General features: G+C 36.5%; 1 protein-coding gene across 2 annotated transcripts in view; it reads right to left on the bottom strand.

Annotated features, from left to right (window-relative positions):
* Positions 1-27,307, bottom strand: part of LOC106180567 (neurobeachin) — an 86,844-nt gene that overhangs the window by 52,621 nt on the left and 6,916 nt on the right. The window contains exons 3-40 of one of the 2 annotated variants that reach the window (XM_087008940.1): positions 26,860-26,986; positions 26,566-26,666; positions 26,275-26,370; positions 25,739-25,860; positions 25,271-25,397; positions 24,815-24,934; positions 24,359-24,505; positions 24,049-24,093; positions 23,355-23,495; positions 22,465-22,527; positions 21,226-21,305; positions 20,787-20,895; positions 19,931-19,963; positions 18,838-18,990; positions 18,515-18,683; positions 17,885-18,027; positions 17,436-17,533; positions 16,568-16,660; positions 15,655-15,763; positions 14,933-15,014; positions 14,559-14,682; positions 14,105-14,297; positions 13,165-13,946; positions 12,550-12,703; positions 11,798-11,978; positions 11,467-11,651; positions 11,036-11,143; positions 10,483-10,651; positions 7,698-8,102; positions 7,061-7,201; positions 6,437-6,700; positions 5,966-6,133; positions 5,437-5,563; positions 5,056-5,164; positions 4,349-4,515; positions 3,568-3,689; positions 3,190-3,336; positions 2,584-2,720 (exon numbers count right to left, since the gene is read on the bottom strand). In XM_087008940.1, the coding sequence (XP_086865066.1) occupies positions 2,584-2,720; positions 3,190-3,336; positions 3,568-3,689; positions 4,349-4,515; positions 5,056-5,164; positions 5,437-5,563; positions 5,966-6,133; positions 6,437-6,700; positions 7,061-7,201; positions 7,698-8,102; positions 10,483-10,651; positions 11,036-11,143; positions 11,467-11,651; positions 11,798-11,978; positions 12,550-12,703; positions 13,165-13,946; positions 14,105-14,297; positions 14,559-14,682; positions 14,933-15,014; positions 15,655-15,763; positions 16,568-16,660; positions 17,436-17,533; positions 17,885-18,027; positions 18,515-18,683; positions 18,838-18,990; positions 19,931-19,963; positions 20,787-20,895; positions 21,226-21,305; positions 22,465-22,527; positions 23,355-23,495; positions 24,049-24,093; positions 24,359-24,505; positions 24,815-24,934; positions 25,271-25,397; positions 25,739-25,860; positions 26,275-26,370; positions 26,566-26,666; positions 26,860-26,986 (5,841 nt within the window). The remainder of the gene's footprint in view (positions 1-2,583; positions 2,721-3,189; positions 3,337-3,567; positions 3,690-4,348; positions 4,516-5,055; positions 5,165-5,436; positions 5,564-5,965; positions 6,134-6,436; positions 6,701-7,060; positions 7,202-7,697; positions 8,103-10,482; positions 10,652-11,035; positions 11,144-11,466; positions 11,652-11,797; positions 11,979-12,549; positions 12,704-13,164; positions 13,947-14,104; positions 14,298-14,558; positions 14,683-14,932; positions 15,015-15,654; positions 15,764-16,567; positions 16,661-17,435; positions 17,534-17,884; positions 18,028-18,514; positions 18,684-18,837; positions 18,991-19,930; positions 19,964-20,786; positions 20,896-21,225; positions 21,306-22,464; positions 22,528-23,354; positions 23,496-24,048; positions 24,094-24,358; positions 24,506-24,814; positions 24,935-25,270; positions 25,398-25,738; positions 25,861-26,274; positions 26,371-26,565; positions 26,667-26,859; positions 26,987-27,307) is intronic. The other variant, XM_087008941.1, reaches the window with a different exon arrangement.

Here is a 27,307-nt window from a genome sequence, read left to right as displayed (position 1 = left end):
GATTTCAAAGAAACCCTCTAATCAAACTGTCTGATTTTATTATCAGCGAGTGCCGTCTCCAAGTCGATAGTACTTTGTTTATAAATAATTGCATTGTATGTCTGCTGCAATCCGTAAGTTAATAAAAAAAATATCCCAAGGAAAACAATGTAAAGTAGCCCGGCGTGTAACAGCCCAGCGTGTCAGCCCCGTCTGGCATTATGAAGACAAAGCGGCCGAGGTCAGATGGGAAGCTAATTAAAACTATTGGGTTTCAGCGATTGGTGATCAATTTCTCTTTGCTTCAACAACTGAAAGCAAGAATGCACACAAACAGAACGACACAAGACGCGAAATGTGACATTTTTAAAACGCAATAAAATGACTTGGAAGGGGCAAGGCCGACATGCTGGCGCATAGTTGGAACTGCGTCTACCACACACAGCTCCAGTTTGAATAGCTAGCAAATGTGTCATGGGCGGGTCTGAGGAAACTGAAAAGAAAACTGAACTTTCCCCCTCTTCTGATATGGAAAAGTAATGATAAAAACCGTGAAGAGATGAAAATAATACAAAATATCAATAATTTTGTTTATTGTCTGTCATAAACAGATCTCTGGTACGCTATTTTTAGCCATTCAAAAATGTTGAATATATATATACTAGTTTTAATTAAAATAGCTAAGAATAATAACTGTATTCTGTTATAACTATAGCTAAGCATTGCAAAATCCAATGACAAATTGTGAATTTTACAACAGGTACAGTTCAATAATGACGCCATTATTTACTCAATAAAAATAATTTATAACCATAATGTGATAAGAGAAGTGTTTTTCTTAAAAAAAAAACAATTGGAAAAAAACAACATTTACATTGTTGTCCATTCATGATATTTTCGGGTTAGTTAAATATAAAGGTATAAAGGAACTAAGAACACCATTTTATGTAAATATTTTCCTATGAAGGAATTAAGAACACTGTTTAATGTAAAGATTTCCCTATTATTTTCCAATAATTAAACTTACATTTAATAATATATCAGACATTTAGTCTTGTTGTAAATATTGCTAGTTATTAAAACCATCTTTGGTTCTTGGGCCCTTACAACTGACTTTTCCTAAAAATAACCAATAACAGAATTTTTTTTTTTTTGAGAAAGACAGTAACAATTTTCAGTGCTAACTAACCATGCCTGCATGAAGTCCCAATGTTTGAAATGACTCAAAAAATGACATTTTTATGTCACTTTTTTCAACTGGCTTCAGCCAACTGTGTGGTTACAAGCATCCCATGCATTTTGCTAACTGAAAAAAATTGTCCTAGGGTTCTTTGCTTGTAAGTTTTTTAAAAGAAGCAACATGTCTTTTGGACACAAATGTGCAATCTAAATATAAAAGGATAGATATATGACAACAAAGCTCCAACCAATGCTAAAGAAATAATACAGTAACAACATTTCGAACTTGATGTGTAATTTCAAATCATTCTAAATGCCATATTTGATTTCTGTTCCCTAAATCTTACAATTTCAATGCAACATGCCAATGGCATCAATATAATTTTCAAATAAATATCAATAGATAATAACATATAATAGCAAGTTAGATTAAATTTTCCATGAATGGAAACATTCCACATCATTTTCAAATAATTCAGTCAATGAATTTTTCCACTAAAACCTCAGACCAAAGTCCCTGAAAAATAAGCAGTTTATCACTTATTTTGCTCTCACCAAATCACCTGCGCTAGAGAAAACTATTGAATTTGCAATCCCTGATATATCAGAACAAAAAGGTATATGGATTACTTTTAAGTCACACATCTCAAATGAATTTAAGAACAGCAAGAAAAAGGGAGGAAAGCAGACAACCTCGTGGTGAGTCATGCTGCCTGTAGGATTGCTGCTAAAATAAGGAGTCATTTTGCTCTCCATAAACCAGTTGTCATGGCAGCAGTGACAGACAGGTGTCACTACACAACCTGGCACTGGAGAACAAGAGAACAGAGTGATGGATATCCTCCATTACACTGAGTTGGATTTGAATTGTTCAGTCTGGAACTGGTAAGTATTGCATGCAAGTTTGACATGAACCAGTTGGAGCATGCTTGAACACAATGGCTGTCACAGCCAGACCAATCTCAACAGATGCAATCAGTAGATGAACTGTTTTAACATGATTTTTATTTTAGATTTTAAAGCTATGCTATCCTATTTAACATAATATTGTAACAGAAAAATAGAAGGTATTAGTAAATTAATTGCAATAATCATTCACAATTTCCTAATCATAAAGCAGAGTTATTTGTTCAACAACATTCCTTTTAGTTTATGGAGAAAAATATTTTAAATTCATCTAAAGAAACTAGCATACTGACTGTTAAAATGCTTTTCTTTAGAATATTATCATATTCATAAGCAAAGGGTTAATATTCACAATGTCAACCATTTTTCAGCCATAACTGAATTATGTTCCCCTAACACAACATGGGTGCATAGCCAGGATCCTGTCAACTCACTCAATTCATGCAGACAAAGAGAAAACCAAAACAAAACACTCAAAAATAACTCCAACTGATACAACAACAAGAACACTTGACTTACCTTTTGGTCAATCTTCTTATTGCTGGCATCTTCTTCATCAAGCTCGAAGTAGAGCTCAGATTTAGTGATGGACATTGTGCCGTTGATGACCACCCCTGGGGCCACTAGCTTGGAGGGAGTGGTCAAAGCTACAGGACCTATGGTAATAAACACAGCCCTCACTATAAAGCATACTGACTAACCTGATAAAAATGACCCTCTGTGGCTATGTAAAATTGCATGTTTTTGATAAACTGTTTTGAAATAAATTAAGGATGGTAAGCAAAAAAGCACTTCCTGGATAAGTTTTTTTCTTTGGCTATCTTCCTAAAACTTTCAAAATGCACTTGTATATTGGTATGAATTCTATGACTTTACTTTCATTGGCAGTACCAACCAATCATGGCTGGGAGAAGAGAAGAGGCAGCAATGGGTAGCTTATGGTTTGTAAGGCAGACTTGGCTTAGATGCTTCATAATTTTATCAGCAAAATAGTACAAATGAAAATCAGTCAGGTGTTTTAAGACACAGAAATGTGTTAAATTTCAGCTTTAAACAATCATAAACATCAACGAGAACAATTCAATGAAAATATTGTTTAATAATGACAAACAAAATTGATCTTACCTGCAAATTCAATCTCTAATTCTTTCTCATCCACTGCCATGAGTTCCTCATCAGTAAAGTCTGGCTGTTGCTGCTGTTTCTGCTGCATGGCGGCCAGGTGTGCATGGAGAGCCTCCCGTGCTGAGTTCACAGCATCCTCAGCAGCCCCTGGAGGGGAGGAAAGGAGAGGAGGGGTGTTTGATTCAGAATTAATGCATGTGGAATAAGAAATGTCACTATGGGGTTCAACATACTACACTATATTATTTTTAAAAAGTTTAAAATTTAAAAAAAGCTTTTCTTCATCTTAGGGAAATTTCACAGCACAATTCCATTACACTTAGTTCCACAGATACAACTGTCACCTGGATACAACATGAAGTTTCTGTCAAATCTTACCATGTTCTATTGCAGCTTTCAGAGCAGCCTCGGGATGTGTGGAACCATACGGATTTCTGACAAATCTTCTCCGTCGTCTAGAATCATCTTCCCATGAGTCCAACTTCCAGAACTCTTGGCCACTACAATGAATATCATGAAATCCCAGTCAAATGCAGTAGTGGGCAGTCTGTACAAATACAGAGATCCTTCTGCCTTGTACTTGTGCTTAAATCACTGAATGTTTTATTAAGATCTCTTCCCAATTTTTTTTCATTATGTTGGCATTGAAGTGATTTATAGCATACAAAAAACAAACTTTATACACCTCATATGCTCACTTCTTCATTTTTTTTTTCATGAAAAAATCTCCCCCCCCCCCCCAAAAAAAAAAAAATTGTTGGAAACAATAAAGGTATAGAAAAAAAAAACAAGGGCAATATGATAAGATAGTGAAAACTATTGGAGGAGAAAAAACAACACACCATTTCTGTAGCCTAATTTGTCCAAATTGTAGAAGTAGAAGTTACAGAGAGTGTACAGTTTACTTATTGTTAGGCTTTTTTATAAAAACTTGTAGGTCACATACATTCCCTCCTGGCTTTTATTTATCGATTATTTCCAAATGTAATTGTTACGCATGGAATCTACAATGAATGATCTCCTAACTCAATTGCAGATGGGCTTCATTCAAGGCAGATACATAAGTAATAACATTTTAGAAATATATGTAGTCAAGAGTAAATAGCTTCCTGGCCTGCTAACGCTGCCAGCAGAACAGTAACTGCCACTATCCACCAACCTCTGGTCTTCAGAGCCCCAAGCACCATGTTTGTTGGTCATAATGTTGATGACTTTGTCCCTCAGTTTGGTAGCTATGACATGGTCCCTCCTCCTGGCAGAGCTGATCAGGTGGTCACATAACTTCTCCTCCTCACGGCGCTCATGCATGCTCTGAGCACACAATGACTGAAACCAACAGCAGAAATTTTATCATTTTTCAAGTTTTAATTTTATTCAATCACTTGACAGGAATAAACCAAAGAAACAACTGATAATTATAGCAGCATATGAAATACATTTACAACATGATGCATTGACAGGTTATGGAACTGTGTATGACAACTATACCTCAAACTGTGCAGGCTATACACCTGTGTATGACAACTATACCTCAAACTCTACAGGCTATACACCTGTATATGACAGCTATACCTCAAACTGTGAAGGCTACACACCTGTGTATGACAACTATACTTCAAACTCTACAGGTTATACACCTGTATATGGCAACCATACCTCAAACTGTGCAGGCTATACACCTGTATATGGCAACCATACCTCAAACTGTGCAGGCTATACACCTGTATATGGCAACCATACCTCAAACTGTGCAGGCTATACACCTGTATGTGGCAACCATACCTCAAACTGTGCAGGCTATACACCTGTATATGTCAACCATACCTCAAACTGTGCAGGCTATACACCTGTATATGTCAACCATACCTCAAACTCTGCATGTTTCTGCACGTCCTCTGCTCTCATTCTGTTCAGAATAAACTCGGCTTCATTGGCAACACGCACCACATGGTCCCTGGTAGCATGAGCCAGCAATCTGTAGAACACACAGGAAATGATATATGTGTATAACAGAGGTGATTTGAAGAGATGACAGTACATACAGGGTATCCTACCCACCCCACTTCTGTCAAATGCTAAAATCATATACTGCTTTAAGCTTTACTTGACTCAAGAATCTACAAATAAAACATTCACTTAGCTTTCCTAAAAATATGTTTTTGTAATATTTGCTTTTATAGTTCTCAAACCTATACACAATGAACCATATATATATATAACTTCATCAATATTTTGCTATATAATTACCTTCCTTCATTGACTAGCTCTATGAAAGCCAGCCCGGCATGTTTCTGCAGGGAGTTCTGCCATTCCTGAGAACACAGCAGCATCACCAGCTCTACTACAGATGTGCTCTGTTTCAGAGTAACCAAACCTTAAATACAGAGGTACATTAGTGCAATAGCAGCTTCCTGGAGAATATCATCAAATATATCAATAAAAAAACTCAGATCAGTGCAACTCAAAAGCATTATATTTGCTTTTCTTAAGATGTGTGTGTGTGTGTGTGTGTGTGTGTGTGTGTGTGTGTGTGTGTGTATGCATAAGCACATGCAAGCAATAGGAGAGAGAGAGAGAGAGAGAGAGAGAGAGAGAGAGAGAGAGAGAGAGAGAGAGAGTTTTGAACTTAACAATACAAATATTTGGCATCAATAGGGTTAGTAAGTATGTTTCTAATGGCACAGTGGCCAGTTACCCCACTGACAGTAACAGATGAAAGCTCTACATACAATATTATTAGCCTAAGTTTTTATGTGGGTCTGGAGTGCACACTAACCTCCCACCAGCAGCTCCTGTCCATGGGACCCCATCAACGTCTTGGACAAGTAAGGAGCAAAGTCCACAAAGATCTCCCTGAGAAGTGGGGCACTGGTGCCAAGTGCTCTCTCCAGTCTCTCTGTTAAGGTCCCCTCATCCTCTGGTGCTGGTAGATTTTCTACAGTACCTGAGAACAATTTTGTTATCGATAAGTATGACAGAAACCAATTTTACATGACATAATATCTGAGATATGATATAAAATTGTCAAAAAATGTACCTGTTGTTATCAAATTCAAGTATACAAATTCCCAATAAATTGCAGTTTTATATTGCGAAGTCACCACAAACAGAAGTAGTCAATGTGCAGGTTTACCATACTGTACAGAAAAAAGTGACACTAGCAACACAAGCTGCCCCAAAGTTAAAAAATAATGTGGCACAAAAAGCAATCTAGACAATCTAGACATCTGTCATTAAGACACTTTACCTGGCATATGTTTGCTGAAGTCAAAACTCTCTGGCCTCTTACATTCCTCTTTCCCATCTCCTCCCCCACCTTCTGCACTGCCTGCAAACTGAATTGAAGCAATGGCATTCTCTGCATGAGGGTCTGCATCCATACGCTTAAATTCCTCCGGCTTCACACTGTCTCCAGCATCTGGTGCAGTATGTGGTGGTATCTGCTGCTGTTGCTGAGCTGTCTCCTGATGTTCAGGATGTGGGAACTCTTCTGCTTCCTCCTGGCTGCCATCTGAAGGGGCAATATGGTAGTCACATTTAGATGGAAACAAGAATGTAATATTCAACAAAACAGCAAATGTTGCAAATATAAAAACACTTAACAGGAAGTACATGTAGCTCTAACCGATGTTTGAACTCAATTTTCTTCTCATCAAATAATAGTCTACTAGCAAATTTAAAGAATTATAATATAACAAATACTGTTAAGCATTTATGGAGAATCTATTCATTAAAATCATACTCCGAATTTGCATTATATTTGTATTTTCAGTCCAAGGTCTTAAAAATATTTTTAACTTGAGAAAAAAAATTAAGTGGGTTGTAGTTTAACCTCAAAGGCATTCACACAATATTCTATTCTGTTATATACCCTGTTCTGGCCTGTCATTTCTTCTCTCCTCCTCCAAACTAACTTCTTCCAATCCAACAGGTTCCTGTGTTTTTTCTGTCCCACCACTGTCATCTGTAGTCTGATCAGATGTCTCAGGTTCTCCATTCTCCACAGCTTCTTCTACAAAGTGAGCAGTATAAGAGTGGTGAATTAAGAGGTAATCATGAATAATCCTAATATGTTTTTGTGCAATTTGCATAATAAAATAAGTTATAACAGTTCACCTTACTTCTCTTGAAATTAATAAAGAAAAATGAGCATTTCTTGTCAAATAAATATAAAACAATCTAGAAACAAGAGCTGTCACTGATATCTGCGTACATTCATAATTATTTGCACTCTTACACAGCTTAAATTGATCTTTAGGATGACGGGGGGGGGGGGGGGGGGGGGCAAGTACGTGGCTATCTTCTTAACCAATCAAGATATGCCAACATGTTGCATATCAATAGAAAGCTTATTCTAACAGCTTTTCATTTCATATCCTCATTATGTCATCTTGGACTTTATTTTCCCCCCACCCCCCATGGCTAAACAGTGGCCATTCTCATACAACCCCCACTACAGTAAGCAGTGAAAAAGACAATTCCTAATCATGACCAGCCCAATGACTAACCTTTTTCTGTGTCCTCTTTCTCAGTCTCTCCTTCCTCCATTGCTTGAGCAACAATATCTCTTAAGACATTAGCTTTATCACCTTCCTCGTCCACTTTAGCCTCCTCACTCTTTTCCTCAGATTGAGAGTCCAATTTCTCATCTGCAGGTTTGGTTTCTCCTTGCTTTTCTTCCTTCTCAGACTCGTTTACTTTGTCAGCATCTCCTTGTGAGGCTGTCTCTGTCCCTGTGTCATCTGGTGTGGGCTGTGGAGCAGGTGGTTCTCCTGAGGACAGGGTCTTCTCCTCCCCAGGCTTGCTGGCAGCCACCTCACCATTTGCCCTGCTCACAGCATGGTCCTCAGGCGGCCTCATGACAGCTACGTCTGCATCTGGTCTGGTCACAATCCTTCTGGGTGATACAGATTCTGAAATAATAATAATAATAATAATAATAATAATAATAATAATAATAATAATAATAATATACATTTCAATGTGAAAAATTGTAAAAATAGTTGTTATGTATAGCAATGTGAATTCTAAATATCTTTTAAAAATGTATCATCATATAGTCACAAAATCAAAGAAAATGGTGCATTAGATAGGTGCGTACATATTTGAATCGAGTATACAGACTATGCACTATGTACATCTGTGTCTGCACATAAATGTTAAAGTGATAATAACTCTTCGTTTCGGCCAAAAAACGAATTTTCCTGGAGTAAACAACAATTTTCCCATACTTACCAATGGTTAATGAATCCATTTTTACATTCAAAGTTAGTCCCTGGTTTTTTTCTAAAAAGTTTGGTTTTTTGTTTAAATCTCTTAAGAGATTTTAGCAGAGTATAGCCATCAATGGAGGTCACGTGGTCTAAAGACAAGCTCAGATATCAGAATAATAGCTATAACTGCCGTTTTTGTGGTAAAACAGAATATATTATATTTCTATGAGTTATTCATAATGTTTTTATTGTGAAATATAGATCTCATAAGAAGAGTTATTATCCCTTTAAACATGATTTACCACAAAACTCTGTCCCCTTCTAATGGTCAGCTGTAAGGGTTTCAGGCAAATGCCAATGCATAGCTCATTATTTTCAGTGTATTTGAATAAGGCATTGCAGCACTTCCATTTTTAGTAAAATGAAAGCTTTTAAACCAAATTTGACAATATCAGTCACATAAAAAATCCTGTTATGGTTTCCTACAATCCATCCGTTTTTCTTTCTTAAGCTGCATTTGTGTCTGTGCCATAAAGATTATCACTATGTGTAAAAATCTATAGACATGCACATAAATACTTAGCAACAACACTGATCTACCACAAGTTTAAAGAAAGCATAAGCCTGATTACCAAATATGAAGAGAGAGTAAAAAATCTTTAAGAGTTACATTCTGACAACATCAGTTATGTATTCTAACTGCCAGGCTGTTACCATATTCTGTGTCAGTTGCATGCACAGAGTGCAAACTTGTTTCATTCATTATCTCACATGCTCTCAGTTTGCCAGACACCATGGACTTAATTCTACCATTTTTTTCCTCTTTACAAGTCTGCCATGCATTGGGTGCAAGATTGCCATGCTGAAGTCCACAGCCAGTGTTCACTACAGACAAAGACCTTGTGAAAGCAGCCATGAACTACCTTACATGACTGAACCCCTATCCTAATTATCCTCACCACTGTGATCATATCTGCTGTCCGTAACCCTCCAGGTGTCTTCCCTGGTGTCACCATCACCACTGGTGTCACTAGCACACATATGCGCCAGCACACCACCGCTGTCAGCACCTGTGTACACTACCACTACAAACACAAGGCAAAGCCCAGTCATTTGAAAACCACTGGATGGTACAGATGATCCAACAAACTAAATGTAGACTGAGATCAACTTTTCAAAGCTTATTATTTAGTTTATAATTCATTGCATTACCACACATTTCATCCACATATCCTGTTTTAAATGTTACACATAATATAAGTAAGTAATAGTATGATACTAAATAATTAAAACCTTTTAAGATGAGCTGTTTTACTCAATAAAATCAACATTTTTAAGATACAAAGTAAAAAAACACTTTCACTATTAAAAACATCTATTTTACTTTGCACAGATAAAAACAATGGGTTTGAAGAGTGCATTTTTCTCATTCATGTACACTACACTACAAACTTCATAGATTTAAACAACTGCCAAACAAGGCTCAATATCAACAGTTCTCTAAAAGTTAAAATACTTCATCATAAACTTATTATATTCTGCAAACTCCATCAAAGTAACAGTTGCATGCACTTTTTTTTCAAATCCAAAATCACTAACACATAAAGCACAGCACCACATTTGCAAGAGAGGAAAACAGAGTAAACAGAGTAGGACATGTAGGAAGGATGTTGTGTTATATAAACAACATCTTCCATTTGAGACACATCCACACAGGCCAACTTCACTAAGACTTAACCTCAAAAATAATTGGTTCATCATAGTGGTTGATCAATCTACTTTAAAATGTCCAACTGCTTCCATAACCCTGAGCACTCCGAGTTCGTACATGAAAATATATTTTTCTTTAAAGAACAGTTCAAGAAAAGTTATAGCTTATCAACAGAATTCATAGGTATTATGAAAAAGATTCACTCATTTCTTTTATCAGTAAAACAGCAGTTGATCTGAGACCTACAATTTAGAGGTATACCCTGCAACCGTGTTTTTTTTTTTTTTTTTTTTTTTGGACAAGTCATACATGCTTTCTTCAGCCATGTGTTCCTCAGCCTTCATTTAGCTGTGGTCTCTCAGAACCTACCTTCTTCCTCCTCTATCTGTGAGGCAGAGCGGCCTATCCTGACGCCCACCGTGGACGGTGTGGACGGAATGCTGGGCGGCTCCAGAATGTCGCGGTACTTAGAAACCATCAGAACAGAGACAAAGTACACGATGGCTAGAGACAAGAACTGAGCTTGCTTGGTTTCCTCCTAATAATCAATAAAGAAGGAGAATATGGTAAAAGATGATATATAATGATATGCATTCCTGATAATATATATATAATACATATAATGCAGCAATGAAATGAAAGAGAACAGCAACAGAATCCAACATTACAAACACTGCCTACTCAATATGTGTAAAACAAGTGAAAGTATTGCAATCAAGGCAAAGGTAACATCTGTGCAGAAAAAAGAAGGATGAACCTTTTTACCACTAGAAGAGAAAGATTGGAGGTGAAAACTGACACTTTGGAAACAGAGAAAAACACTGTTCATGAGCTGTCTATCTGGACATGGTTTGCTGTGAATGCCTGTGCAAACTTTGTCAATGTGAAAGTAAAGAGCATCAGAAATGTGAACAATGCTTACAATGTCTCTGTAGACCACAGCACGGAGTCTGTTGATGTCCATCTCCTGGAGGAGTTTTTCTGGGTCCTTCACTGGGTTCTCCTGGCTGCCCAGGTGTTCAACTATGTTCTGAAATAAGATTTCATCATTCAATAGAAGTGTTTTATTGATAATTACATTCAATCTTAGATCATTTCCTTAATTGTTTGATAGTCAACTCTTTCCAAATGAACAGAAGTTTTTATGATAATTAGCATATTAAACCAAGAAGCAATGCCACAAGGTGACCTCATTGAATACCAATGTAGAACATAAACGTTCTTAACAAAAACAAAAGAGAAAGAAGAAACCCAAAAGTAATTCTTTATATTTAAAAATATATTTTTCTTTCTGTTACAGAAAATACATTAATAACTAAATTTCAGAAAACAACTCTCTGTAAAGTGGCTTACTTCAGTGGATGGTCGGATTCCATTGATAAGAGACTGTATGATGGGGTTGGCCACCTGGACACCATTGGGACCCAGTCCAGTGGGGGACGAGGTCACTGATCCTGACCTTGACCTTGTTCTAGTCCTACCGCGGGTGAATTCACGGTGACGACACTCTAGACAATTCCTTACTGCAGCTGTACAAACTGTTAAATATACAACAGAAATTTATTGCACTGAATGAATTCTTATAACAAAGTCCTAATTTATTTCATATGCAAACATCCTTGAATTGGCAATATTTAAACAAGGTGACAATAATCATATCATAATCTGTCCTTTTGGACCTCACCCATTCTCAGACATTGCCTAAGTATCCCTCCACTGGCCATGTTCTTCTCTTGTTCCAGTTCTGGGAGACTAGCAGTGCTGGCAAATAACATAATGTCTGCCAGGTGAACAAGGCGATGTAGGAAGGAAATAGCTTGCTCCAAGGTCAGACCATGGCTGGCTTCTAGTATCTCCATCTCCCCCTGATGGTGGATACATACAGTTAAATACTGGGGATACTTATGTTAGAAAATGTAATGATATACAAGGTACTTAAGAATATAAGAAGTGAATATGAAAGAGAAATGTACTGACAATGAAGTAAAAGAGTAACTTTTTAAGTGCCTCAACTGCATGATCCGATGCAGTGCTTTAAAAAATTTAATTTTTGTTGTTCACTGAGGAGTAGATTGCAACAAATACGGCTTTGTAGCACAATGTCAAATGACATTTTACCTTTAATCTCATTATTAAAATGATTTTGAAAATACTATGGTTTTAAAGATCTTGTCAACAGTTTGACCAACAAAAGCTGACTAGTTGACAAACTGGAATTATGACATCACCTGTAAGATGACGTGCTTGTAAATGTAAAATTTAGTCACTGAACACTGTGGATTTATCTGTTATCCAAAAGAATGTATGTAAGGCAGTAAATAAGGAGTTTCTGGCTAATGCATACAGATTGCTTAAACCACTCTATAGTCAACCCAAGTTAAGGTGAGATAAAAATAATGGTGTGTAACCTGACCAGTGTGCCTATATGCTACTTACTGATGGCGATGTGGCAGCTGCTAGCAGTGGCAGTAATCCCCCGCAGGCTGTGATCAGGCCATCAGCGAGCTGGGAGATCATATGGATGGTGTTAACCACAAATATGTGATTATCTGAGGCATTCACAAAATCTAACACTGTCTTACTGCTGTGACTGAAAGAGAAGATGATGGTTTAAGGTTGAGTAGGGCATCCAATTTGGTACTGTACACCAATTTATTGCTTCAATCACTGGCAAGCTGCTGAAATGTTTTCCAACATGATTCTTCTGAATACCTGCATATTTTTATTGTATTTTCATTTGTGAGCTTTAACCTGATCTGTATCCAATGCGACAGTAATTCTCCCAGAGTTATGGGATTTTTAGAATTAAATGACAATGTTTGATTTTTCATGTGCAGTGTTAACAGATTATAATAATCATAAACCATAAACATAAAAAGAGGTCTTAATCTCTTAAGGTTTCGTGTTCTATTTTTATAATGATAAAATTTAAACAAATATTTCAACTTCTAGCATTCTTTTCTTTTCTGGTGAAGCTTAATCTATTTCTTTAGTTTGTTTTCAAAACATGTAGGTATAAATTGTAAGAGCTGGCTGTGTGCTATAACTTACGTCTTCCAGACCTGGACATCTTGTTCCACTGCAAACAGCAGGTCTGACAGCAGCAGCTGGTGCAGGGTGGACCAGTTGAAGTCTGGGATCCTAAAAGGTGGCGCTCTTGGTCCTGGGCTGAAGTGGTGCTGCCCCCTGGTGCCAGCAGGGCGTTGTTTGGCACTGTCTCCTGTCTGATCCTTTGGTTGTGACTGCTGTGAGCTGCTTTCATGTTCAGTATGCTCCTGGCTTTCAGCTTTATTGTCATGTACTCCAGCGAGTGTGTCTTTCTCACTCTCCACAGAAACCTCAGTCTTCTCCTGAGCAACATTTCTGTCTTCCTTGCCATCTTTACCTTCTTCCTCAACTTTCTTCACAGCATTTTGGATCACTTCATTCAAAAATTCCCTCACACCTTTTTCCAATTCAGCACCATCCATTTCAGAAACACTCTTCACAGGTGATGATGCATTCTCACTAACTTTGGAAGGACTGTCCTCTTGTTCTTTATCTCCACTTTGTATTTGTTCTTTCCCCTCAATTGTTGATGTATCTTGTACTCTTTGTTCTGTTTCTGTTGATCCTGTGCTGTCTGCACCAGTATCACCATTCTCTTTGATTTCTGTGACAGTGACAGTGCTCTTGGGAGCTGGCTTGGTGTATGTGTGTTCATCTGAGATGCCAGATATGGTGCTGACAGGATGGGTCTGCCTGGCCTGGGGGTCCGAGATGTGGTCCACACGCTGCTGCTCATACTGACGATACACCTTGCTCATGTGAATACGGAAGTCTTCATAAGATATCTGAAAGAGGAACATATTTTTTACAAGGCACTGTCACAGGATCCACTGCACCATTTGTCAGTGAAGATACAGGAGGCCAGGATGTGACATGTACTTAGGAAAACTGATCACACTGAACCTGGCATACGTAACTTGTAATAATACTAGACATAACTCACCTTTGAATGTAGAATGGCCAGGGTATCAATCCAGACCCTCCACCCCCCATACTCTATCTTAATGGCATGGTGAAGCAGCATCTTGAAGAGAGCCATCACCATGCCTGTGATCTTCCTCTCTTCCTGGTTCCTGGGGTATGTGTAGGCCATGGAGAACAGCCAGTCCTGCCACACAGACATCTGCAGGATGGTTCTACAACGGTCAGTACAGATTACACACTTAACATGCTCTCCAGGGGAAATACTTAATGTAGAAGGGCTTCTTTAATTGATAACCATAAACTGCATATTTACGTACTGTTAATTTTGTTGAGATAGCTAATGAAATTATTTGAACACAAGAACAGGAATTGAAGCACCAATTTTATGCTGTCTACAAATATGTTCATTATCATCCAAATTGCAGTTTTCATTTTTCTTTTCAAATATTTCTATTCATACGTGGTTATAATACCTTCTGTTGTCTTTGTTGTTATTACAGAGAATCATGAGATCAGAGAGGAAAACTTTCTTGACCTCCATCAAACTTTCTGTCTGCCTTGACTGTCTTATTAGAGTGGCCACTACCTTTAAAATCACTGAAACAAAGAAAAATATGACTTTGTATACTTTGCATGTGGTGTGATACTTGATCCAAGTGTGATTACAATCATGGTACTATTTTTATAAAACTTTTTTACATTTCTTATTGTAAATAACTGAGGAATCAAACAGAACTTCTGTGAAAAACCACCATAAAAACAATAAAAACAATTTTTTCACTCTCTGAACAAAGGCAATTTCTCTTTTTCTTTTATCTTTGCTTTAAGAAAATAATTAATATCTTACATGAATTTTCTATCCTAAAATTGTTATCTGGTTCTGGGTGTTTGCCTTCAATCACAGTTTTGGACATTCTCTCTGTCAACACCTGAAGTTAAAGAATTCCAGAAAGAAATAATTTCAAGGACAAGTAATCAAGGCAAGAAATAATTTAGGTACCTTAACAGACATACTGAGCTATAATTTTGTACCCACCCTAAACAAAAGGCTCATGTGTCACAATTCATTTCACTTTCTCTTTCCCACATTACACTTTACAGTTACACCCCATTTCCATAGATTAGATCGACCTACTTTAGATCGACCTAACTCCCTGGGGGTTCACGCTAAATAGCTGTCAGCCGGGCGGACACGAAAGTTAATTACCCCCTTAAAGCTTGTAGAAGGCGGGACGGACATTTAAGTCGGATTATCTGAAAGTAATCTAGTGAGACTCCCCGCGGTGATAGATCGATCTAAAATCTATGGGAATAGAGCCTTACTCTCAAGTACAAAAAGTTGGTTTTAACTTTGAACATCATTTTACCCTCATTATGAAGAAAGGAAATATATTTGCAAACTTACTTCTTGGTCAAAAATTTTTTTAAAATATTTATTGATTAATCCTCACAACCAACTTTGGTTTCTATGCCCATTTTTTGAAAATTAATTAAAACATCTCATTCACATCTAATATGAGACAAAACCAGACCCCTCTAGTGAATTAAGGTCCATGTATTTTCCCTTACCTCAAAAAGCATATTGTATGTGTTCATGGTGAGCTGGTTGCTATGGAGACACAACCTCTCAGAGAGCAATGAGAACAAATTGTGTGGACCCATGGAGTCATGTTTGCGCCTGGAACAGTGACCAGAACTATTTAAAAATTCAGTTTATTGCATTCATTTATTGCATTTTGACTAACTATAATTCTGTTACCTAGAGAAAAATTTTCTACTTGCTTAAGTAAATCAACAATAATTTCAAAAATTGACTTTTTCCAAACAATTTATGTAGCGAGAAAACTAGAAATTAAAAAGTAAATTACAGGAATAATTTTACCATGTTCTAGATTGGAAGCATAACTTATAGACACACCCTTCAAGAAAACAACACTTTCAAGAAATTGACAAAAACCGGTACGTTTTTAGCTGTTCCCAGCACAATTAATGCAAACGCCCTGCAATGTCTGATACAAAGAATCAACACAACATTTACACGTTTGCTTACGATGTCTACAATATATTACAATGTGTATAGTACACTTTGTTCTCAATGACAATGCAAGGTCAGAAATACACAATTCCATCAGTCTTATTACAAGTTTAAATTTTGATTATGAAATCTTCAATAATGTGCATGGTTTTTGTCTCAATATTTGCATAAGCTATAAAAAGCAACTTCCAAAACACAATGGAATTACATCATGATGCACTTTAGTGTTATGGTTTGCACCAAATTTGAAGAATTCTATATCAAAATTTACCCAACTGTTTCAATTAAAACTTGGTACATAAATTTGCTATGTGATTTTGCACAAATTTGCAAAATTTGATAGTTTTGTCTATTTCTTGAAGGGTGAGTATATGAATTTATGAAAAAAATTGAAATGGTTTATTTTTAAACATTATTTTTACTTCTATATTTTTTAAAACTGCTTACTTGTGTGTACTTCTCATGAGGAAGAATCCTAAGAATTTGAGTGTATTTATCCGGATCATTTCACTGGGAGATGCCAGCAGCTTAAACACCGTCCTGGAATGAACAACATTATATACAGCACTGCAGGCAGGGAAACCAGGCCCCCGCATCAAAAAAATGACAGTTACAGGATCACCTTAATAGAAGGGGATTACTTGAAAAGTGATGAGTTTCATAGTTATTGTATGTAAAATAACTGATCATCCCAGAGAACACATCCAATGTTTTGAACTAATAACTATTGTGATATACCCAGAGCTACAGCAGTAAAAGATTCTCTCCATGAAATTTACCCACCACAATGAATTTCCCTGGGATGAAGGGCAATTATTTTCTTATACTTCCATTTCATTGTTCAACCTGTTCCTGCACTTGGATTTGACATCTTATTCCATTTTTCATTTTAATAATTTAGTTTTAAAGGACTGGCTAGTCATTTAGAATGACATCTGCCTTCACATACATTTTCTTGTTTTTACATAAGAAAATGGTGCAGTGTTTTGTATTGCAGCCATGTGCTGTGTACGATTCAGACATTGTGTGCTGTTAATGGCTACCAGAGAAGGCTACGAAGATAATAACAACACTAGGTATGTTTCAGATAATAATGGATTTTATAGTCTTTAAGGTCTAAACTGGGGAAATATAAGAAGCTTTCCAGGGCATAAATATTAATAAATAAATATGGGGGATAATCAAATGCAAGGAGTTCCTTTAAATAGTAAACATGAAAGATTTTCTACAGTCTGTCTTGTCTAGAAACAATAACCTACATATAAAATGTACTGCTTCCATCAAACACATTCAATATACAAAGCAGTCGTCCTACCTGATTCCATTCTTCCTGTCAAAGCCAGGCACCATGGAGGAGGGGTGCTCTGCCATCAGTGTCACAACAAGACTCAACACATCCGACAGATTTTCATCCTGTAAAAATTCTTTATGTATCAAACATGCACTATTCATAAATTCTGCATTAAGTAAATACATACTGACTGCTGTGTTCAACACAATCATTATAATTATTCAGAAAATAATCCCAAGAATGGTATATTTTCTTCACCAGGCTGCCTGACCAAGATAAGCTTACTATGAGCAGCAAAAGTAACCTCTCTGTTCCTTCACTTGCCACCTTCTCCACTGTTTAATATGCCAAACAACTAACTTTTGAGAGGTCACTGTTTCTGCCCATGCTCATTGATCATACCAACAAGGTTTTAAACTCTCTCTGCAATGTGCACAAAACTAGTATAATAATTCATACAATGAAGGACTTGCCTCGTGCACTGTTGTCAGGAAGTTCAGCAAACTCTGAAGTTCGTCCTCGTATATCCCAGGCCCCCTCATGATCAGCTGCTTCAGATAGGACAGCATCAAGCTTCTCAGCTTAATGATCTCTTCTTTGGCAGGACGAGGCCCATCTGTCAACCATGGCAGCAAATGTAAATTTAATCAATTCAAAAATTAAGGGGCAATATATTATAAATACATTCTGTTTTTAAAAACAGGTTATATGTACCTATTATGTTTAATTCAACTAGAAGATCAGAGAAGCACTGCTACTCCCTTGGAATTATTTGTGCCACAAGCTGGGTTAGGCACATCAAGGAAGGTGTCGCTCTTCAAAATGCAACAGTTAATATATATGTGCACATGCATGTTTTGAATTATTTTCTGTAAATTCTTATTTTGTCAACCAGATGGCCAATGTGTGTATATATGTGTGTCTGAATACCCACGGTCACATTAGATTCAGATAGAACGATGATGTCATAGGGGCCAGACAAAACAGTTTTCAAGAGCACTATAATGCTTAAAATGAGTTATTTCTGGTGTATCATAATACCCTATTTTTCAACCAAAGCCTCCACTCTATGTATGTGAGGCATTTGTAAGACCAGATAGTACCTGTTCCTTTGGGTGTGATGCCGCTCCTGTCTTTAGGATTGGTCACCCAGTAGTAATATTTAAGAGAATGCATGGTCTGCAGCACAGCGCTGACACGTCTGATGTTGGTGTAGATTTGGGCATCAGCAATGAACTCTGTAGACATGTATGTCCACAGCTTGGTCTGCACCTTGAAGTGAGAATTAGCTAAGTGAAACACTAGTAATTTCATCTTAATTCAAATATACTATTTGCCTAAAACTGTTTGGTTATTTGCCTGAAAAAATGCCCTCTTGAAGTGAGCTCAGACATCAGTACAATGGTGTATCTGAAGGTTCACTTACTGCCACAGGGCTGTGTATCCAGAGAGCAGGGTTAAATAACACATGGTCAAATAACTGCTTCAACAGTGGTCCACCATTGGGCAGTCCCACCAAGTATTTGGTCAACTTCAGGAAAGAGTTCAGGACATCTTCACTCAGGTGCTCACGTGATGCCTAGAATGCAAAATTATTTCTGAATAAATTCTTCTTCGAGATGACACATGGAATGTTGTTAGATCACTTTAAATTAGTGACACTATACTCAAATGCACCTGCACAAATTTTGCAGAATTTAATTACTTCGTTTTTTTTTTCCACACTATTTATTATATCTTATTAAAGCCACTAAATACAACAACAGTCATCACAAGATCCAGTTTTACTAAATTAAAAAAAAAAGACAAACTTTACAGCAATTCCAAATATAGCTGTATATTCAGTGCACCCTTAACACTGGTATATGCTATGGTATAAATAATAAAATATTTATAACAAAAAATAGTTTTAAATGTTAGAGAACCAATTTTTCTTTCAACACTAGTTAATACGAGTGTAATGAAGGCATTAACCATGTTTTTTGCCAGCAAACATAGGCCCTGCATATCATAAGAAGTTGGGGGAGTCCATGCTGATTGATATTTAACAAATCAGGCACTCTGCATTAAAGTCATACTCAGTATTTGCTCAGAGTGTAGTCCAGGCTCTACAGTTAGTAAGAATTGTCTGGATTAATACAGGCTACAGTTGCTCAATGTCTGTGCTGTTCTGAAGGCAACAAATTAAATCATGAAATTAAATGTTAAGTCTAGAATAATACCACCCGCACAAGCCAAGTGTTAGTTGTAGAAGGCAGATTGTATGGGTAATCACTTGGTTTGAGTTGCCATTCCAAAGATATCAGGTTTGTCTAAAAAATCTCTATCAATGTTACAGCATTCACGTGAAAAAAAACTACCAAGTGTAATATTGTGTCAAGGTTATTGCAATATGCTGGAAAAAGATGAACTGTTTGAAAGCTGGTTAGTTCTAAGGTGGAGCAGTCACCACTGCAACCGCATGCAAATAGCACGGTGTACAGTGTCCAACCAAACTGCAGTTATAACTGCATACTTACTGCATCACAGGTTTCAGAGGACCTCACTATTGCCTGGTGAAAACATTGGGAATTATATACACATTTGTTACACTGCCATTGTATCATATATGCTAATATCACAGTTATGGAAAATTTAACTTGTTTGTATTCAATATACTAAATGCTGACAATAAGCCAATCTTACTGGTCAATTTATATTCTAATTCCCTACACTGGTCTAATTTTCAAATAAGGAATCTATATCTAAATCACAGGCTACTGAATCAGTGAATTCTAATGGCATATATACGTCTCCTGATTCTAGCTAGTAAAGAAGTAGTTGACAGTCACAGCCACCCTGTGCCTAAAGATGTCAGTTATGCTATACGTAGCCTGGGAAGAGCTACAAGTTATAACATACATGTCCTCTGCCTCAGAATTTTTGTGCCATTACTGAATTGCAAAATTAAATGGAAAGAAATGCACAGAAATACATGTACATGTAGGTGGTGACCTAATGGAACCAGCATATTTTAATATAGAAGCAAAGCACTTAATTTTCAGGTTTCCAACCGTATTTAAATCAGATACATTTTGAATATCAAACCCTGACCATGTACCTTATTACTACCATACTCCAATAGCAATAGCAATGTGACACAGGTAAAGAGTTAGAAATCCACTTTCACCAAATGCTACATTAGTGAAGAGAATGGATATTATAGTTGCTGATAAGGTTATTTTTAAATGAACATCAAGTTTCTGAATGTGTGTGTGTGTGTGTGTGTGTGTGTGTGTGTGTGTGTGTGTGTGTGTGTGTGTGTGTGTGTGTGTGTGTGTGTGTGTGTGTGTGTGTGTGTTTTTTTTGTAACCTACAGATACCCCTGCCACCTACCTTCTCCAGCAAGTAACTTATCACCAGAAAACCTCTGTTCTGTAACATCTGCTGCTGGATAGTCACAGAGCTCTCTAGTAAGTCACAAAGGAGGGCCAAAAGTGTGGAGCTGAAGAAGACGACCCACAATCACATCAACAATCTAACCCAAAAGACAGTTTTAAAAAGTAATTAACATTTAGCGACAATGTTAATTGACAATAACATCCAATGATAAAAAGCTTAATTTTCTAATCCACATTTAGTAGTCTAATAAATATCACTGCTGTTTAGTTAATGATCAAAATATTGACATCATTTTAACAACAATTGAATTACCCTCTAAAATACCTGTATTTATCCATTTGAAGCTAAGTTATCTATGTAAAAAATTGACAATAATGAAGATAAACATCAAATCAAATAAAATATCTCCATGTCTGTAGTACTTCCAGCTTACCAGACTGTGTGATCTACTTTCTCCTCCTCACTGGCACTCTCCTGTACGCAGTCTAACTGACCAAACAGTGGGAACAGGGTCTGGAAGAAAACTCACATGTAATTTTACTTTTGCTTTTCAAATGTAAAATTTGTATTACCATATGTGACTTGCTGATGATACTCTAATGATGGATGAAGAGTGTAAAATGTAACATGTGTGATGTTGTATTCCACTATACCTTACCTGTATCATGTGTGATGTTGTATTCTACTATATCTTACCTGTATCATGTGTGATGTTGTATTCTACTATATATTACCTGTATCATGTGTGATGTTGTATTCTACTATATATCTTACCTGTATCATGTGTGATGTTGTATTCTACTATATCTTACCTGTATCATGTGTGATGTTGTATTCTACTATATCTTACCTGTATCATGTGTGATGTTGTATTCTACTATATCTTACCTGTATCATGTGTGATGTTGTATTCTACTATATCTTACCTGTATCATGTGTGATGTTGTATTCTACTATATATATTACCTGTATCATGTGTGATGTTGTATTCTACTATATATATTACCTGTATCATGTGTGATGTTGTATTCTACTATATATATTACCTGTATCATGTGTGATGTTGTATTCTACTATATATCTTACCTGTATCATGTGTGATGTTGTATTCTACTATATCTTACCTGTATCATGTGTGATGTTGTATTCTACTATATATATTACCTGTATCATGTGTGATGTTGTATTCTACTATATATCTTACCTGTATCATGTGTGATGTTGTATTCTACTATATATCTTACCTGTATCATGTGTGATGTTGTATTCTACTATATCTTACCTGTATCATGTGTGATGTTGTATTGTATTATATATTACCTGTATCATGTGTGATGTTGTATTGTATTATATATTACCTGTATCATGTGTGATGTTGTATTCTACTATATCTTACCTGTATCATGTGTGATGTTGTATTCTACTATATATATTACCTGTATCATGTGTGATGTTATATTCTACTATATCTTACCTGTATCATGTGTGATGTTGTATTCTACTATATATATTACCTGTATCATGTGTGATGTTGTATTCTACTATATATATTACCTGTATCATATGTGATGTTGTATTCTACTATATCTTACCTGTATCATGTGTGATGTTGTATTCTACTATATATATTACCTGTATCATGTGTGATGTTGTATTCTACTATATATCTTACCTGTATCCCCCCTAGGGAGTGGAGAGTGCTGTGGATGGAGTGGGTCACTACTGCTTTTACTCCCTAGAAATATATAGGCTACTATAACTACATTTAAATACACATGCAAACTCCAACAATCTGCTGTACAGGAATTTAATAGTTTAAAGCTGTGTATCTTAGTCTTGTGCTGGCAAACATTCCCATCAGATAAAAGTGAATAATCCTGGCTAGAAAATATACTTGGAGAAAAAATTATGGGTCACACTGTTATTGATTGTGGAAGTCAACTGATTACAGTGGGCAAAAGTGGTATAATGGGATAGAATATTTATTAATAAATAAATAAATATATAAATCATAAATTTTGGACCAGTCTTGACTTAGTTTAAAACATTCATGTAAAGCCAGAGGGGCAAAGGGTAATGGCACCTGTGTCATAGTATGGATAAAGAAAAAATATACAAACGGGGCCTGTGCAATGCTGTGTTTTACCAATATAAATAGGGTGGATGGATATTGATCACCACCAAATTCGGATTATTTATTCTTTGGTCCACTCTTTAAATTCCATCAAAATCTGTCCAAAACTATTCACATAATGTTCCTAACAGACCAAAAAAAAAAAAAAAAACAAACAAATGGAACATTATGTTTGGATTCTATCAATTATACTAAGTGTTCTACCGTCATCAGTTCTATAGTTTAATCATATTATTATAAGTGATTTTATTAAATTCAGGTAAAATGCTTTGGAGATCTGATAGTTTTTCTTGTATTACAATAATATTCAAGTTAGACAATTTAAATATTATTGTAACTGGTTTTTAGACTGTCTTTAAAAGGCAACAGCCAACAATAAAGTTATAAGATATTATATTATGATAAAAAATATCCCAATGAATGTGTACCTCTAACATGAGAGCGTGCGGCGTGTGGACAAATATGGAAAAGTTTCCTTTAGGCGAGGACTCCAGGCAGAGCTGTCCATCACAGGCTATAGGGTTGTACATCATCACAATACTGGAGTGAAACTTGTCATCAAATAAGATCTGAAATCACAGTCAGATGTTGACTATATTACAACCAAGCTAACCCTCCAATGACAACCTAAACATTACATGCTCTGACAATTATTGGCTTTTCATTGCATGACAACTATAGTGGCAAAATAAGTAGCCATTATACATACATGGGTGAAAGTTTTAAAAACTTAAAATCCTGAAAACGTTGCTTGCAATTTCTCAATTGCATATACATTATTTGAAAAATATTATCACGAAGACTGAAAAACCTTAAATCAGGGATAATCCTGAAAACTTTAACCCATGTATATACTAGGAGTTATGGAATGTTTTTCCAATAAAAAAAGAATTAACAATAATCAAATAAAAATCATGAAGATGCTATGAAAACAAATAATACATAGAAATTCTCTCCACCATTAACTGCTGAATAAGTTCACTCCCACAATTATTGTCTTCTCATAGTCTTCTTAACCTTTAAGTACTGGTGGTAATGTTTTCATCAATATCAATACAGTGTTATTGTGTATGAAGTGATGGTGTAGAAGTGGAGATTAGTGTTATAGCAACTCTGCCTTACCTCATGTCCCTGAGTGTCGCATTCATTGGTAAACCGGAACTGGCTCTGAAAAGAGGTGACAATCAGTGTAAGAAGATACACTCCACAGGTTTTTTGTTCTGCTCTGAGCAATTTTTTACCACTATGATTATGTCTCAAGACTGTTAGATGTATGTCTTACTTTCAACTCAATGCCACATAGGCAGCAATCCAAAGAAAACATATGTCAAAGTCAACAACAGCTAGCACTGATGTGTCATTTTTATTTCACATGTACCTAAAGATAAAAACAATTTGATAAAAATAAAACAAATCTGCAGAGTAACATTACTTTATATGCTGGTCCAAGGTGATATATAGCTTCTATGTACTGAGGCTGGAGAGCTTCACTGAACATGTAGATAGTGGACATCTGACCACAGAACATGCTCTCTTCTTTCTGCTCATGTGTGGTGCCTATAAAACACTTGTTGAATGGCTGGAAATAAAACACAACAAGCCGTGTGAATGTCATACATTATTCTATAGCTTCTTCCTATGAATACTGATTAAACTGTTCTTGCCACACCGTCTCGTACTCAGTAACTACATCTTTGGAAAACAATCCATTTCAATGGGTATATTTACACATATTTTCTCAGATGTGGAAATTAATAAAACAACACACTTAATTTTGTCTCACTAGGAATCTGGTTTAGCAGCACGACCTGAGCACAAGTGAATCAAAATTAGTGCATTTAATCAAGATGGTAGTTCTGTCTTTCAATAGTGCAGCTGTCCATCTTACCTCATTCCCACTGACCAACCAGGACATCTCTGTGGTGGACACCATCTGACCATCAACATACACTTGGACTTCACTCTTCCCCCATAGCCTGTACACATGGACCAGAGTGACCATGTACCACTGGGAATAATACCAGAGAACATGTAGTCTGTGATATACATATAAATATACAATTCACCGTATATAATATATACCAATATAAATATACCACTGGAAACAATACCTACCAGCACGTAGTCTGTAATATAATACACATATGTACCACTGGAAGCAGGTAGTCTGTACATACATATACAGCTTAATTGTTAAGGAAGTATAAATAAACACTAAGATAAATGCCAGTTTCATCATGAGAACAACTGCAGGTACACTCCAAGCATATAAAAATAAATATATTACAGATTTTTTTTATAAATAATTATCCTTGATATTTCATGTAAAACAAATAATTCTTACCTTTTTGGGTTGAAATTCAAAATTGACACAGTGCTGGAATCCCTTCCCTGCTATCTTCATGGCGGTGATAACCAGAGCACTTCCTATGAAGTGTGCCGAGTAGCCCAGGCCCTTGGCTGTACGGAAACTGAAATATCACTCAGCTGATACAGAGCTTGTCATATCTTTACCTATTAATAAGCTTGTCTGAATTATAGATTAACATGAATTATAGATTAACATGGCATACCTTCTTCATATTAAGGAAGTTGCAGAGAAGGTCGATTTTAAATTTCTATCCCGCTTCCAGTAGCTGCAGGGATCATCTTTGTCCCATGCTGCTCTCAGCACCAGTTCTTACACTGGCATGCTCAGTGGATATCAACATCAACAAGCCCATGGATCTTTTAAAATCGAAAACATTTCAACCATTAACAACACTGGTTGCATTCCTAACTTAGCAGACAATGTAAATTCCCATAGACTTACGTGTACAGATATGGTTTCTCTCTCTCTATGTTCCCTCCTGACACTGGGTCCAGCCTGATCCAAGTAGAGAAGGTCCAGCCATTCTGGTATGGCCATTTGGCAATAGGGGGCAGTGCTATACACTAAATTTGAAAAACAAAAATACAGTATTACACTTTTAGGGTGCTTTCCCAGAGATTTAGATCGATCTAAAGTTAAAGTTTTAGATCGACCTAACTCCCTGGGGGTTCACGCTAAATTGCAGTCAGCCGAGCGGGCACCATAGTTAATTACCCCCTTACAGCTTTTAGTAGGCGGGACAGACGCTTAAGCCGGCCAAGCTGACAGTAATCTAGTGAGACTCCCCACAGGGATAGATCGATCTAAAAATCTATGGAAATGGGGTGTTAAATTTCTGGAGAAGCAGACTATTGCAGAAAATAAGAAAGGAGAAAGGCTGAGCAATAACTTTACTTGTACTTAGGATTTTATACTAAGGGAATTTTACATCAAATAGTCGTATCGCTGTTGTTAAGATAGCTCTTTGTGAAACTTACAGCTCCTGTCTTCCCTGGAAAGCTGAAGAACTCGTCAGGTCCATGTCTTTGTGGCATGTGTCTCAAGACAGAAATCAGCTTGACAGCATGCCGAGGCTGAAATATGAAGTGAAAGCTTGCTAAATATCAATAACAAGAATGCCAAGGAGTGTCCTTTAATACATATTCACCTGACAGTAGGAGTGAGTCTATACTAATTACTGACAGCCTCATCCTCAGCAATACTGTTGATCAGTCTAAACCTACACAGAACCACCAGTTGTTCATTAGAATTTCTAAACAGAAACCCACCCATTTTCCATTGCTTGCTTTCAGGAATCCAAACAGCAGTTTCAGTTCCTTGACGGTGATGCTGTAACTTGCTAACACGCCCATCATGTCAATGAGGAGATCTAGGAGAAAACATTCAATACTAGGAACTGTTTTAAACTAATAAAAAAACACAAAATAATGGACTGGGCAACGGAATCTAGTTATAGATACCAGAGAAAACTTCACACAAAGCCATGAAAGCTATGGCCCTCTATTGTAGCAGTATTGTTATAAACAAGCTGCACTTGACATCACATCTGATGGAATACCCACCTCCCACCACTTCATCCGATTCCTGCAAATGCTGCAGTGCCTTCTCAATCAGACCAACCTCTGTGCATGCCTGCAGGTTACGTGTGCTCTTGCGCAAGATGGCGGTGAAGATGCTCCATATCTCAGCCTGAGAAAGATATTTTGTTGGTATTATTTGCAACTGTTAGAAATACAAAGCCTTCTGTGCACATGAACATTTTAACTTGCTGGAGTCTGCACTCTATGTGCAGTCTTCTATTATAAATATCAAAAGAAACATATAATGGCATACATTCCAAAAAACCATCTCTCACACATGTAACAAAAATTATTTAACTACATATGTTACAATCACAAAAACATAAAATTAATTCTGTAAAACCTATTACTTCCATTCACTAGTACTACATACACACCATCTCTCCACATATAAGCCAAAAGTAATATCTTTATCATTCATTTAGTTTTT

This window comes from Lingula anatina, chromosome 3 (genome assembly GCF_051362555.1).
Source record: "Lingula anatina isolate TDL-2025a chromosome 3, LinAna3.0, whole genome shotgun sequence".
Lineage (NCBI taxonomy): Eukaryota > Metazoa > Brachiopoda > Lingulata > Lingulida > Lingulidae > Lingula > Lingula anatina.
Note: the sequence above shows the minus strand (reverse complement) of the source record. Positions and strands in the feature narration are given on the sequence as shown.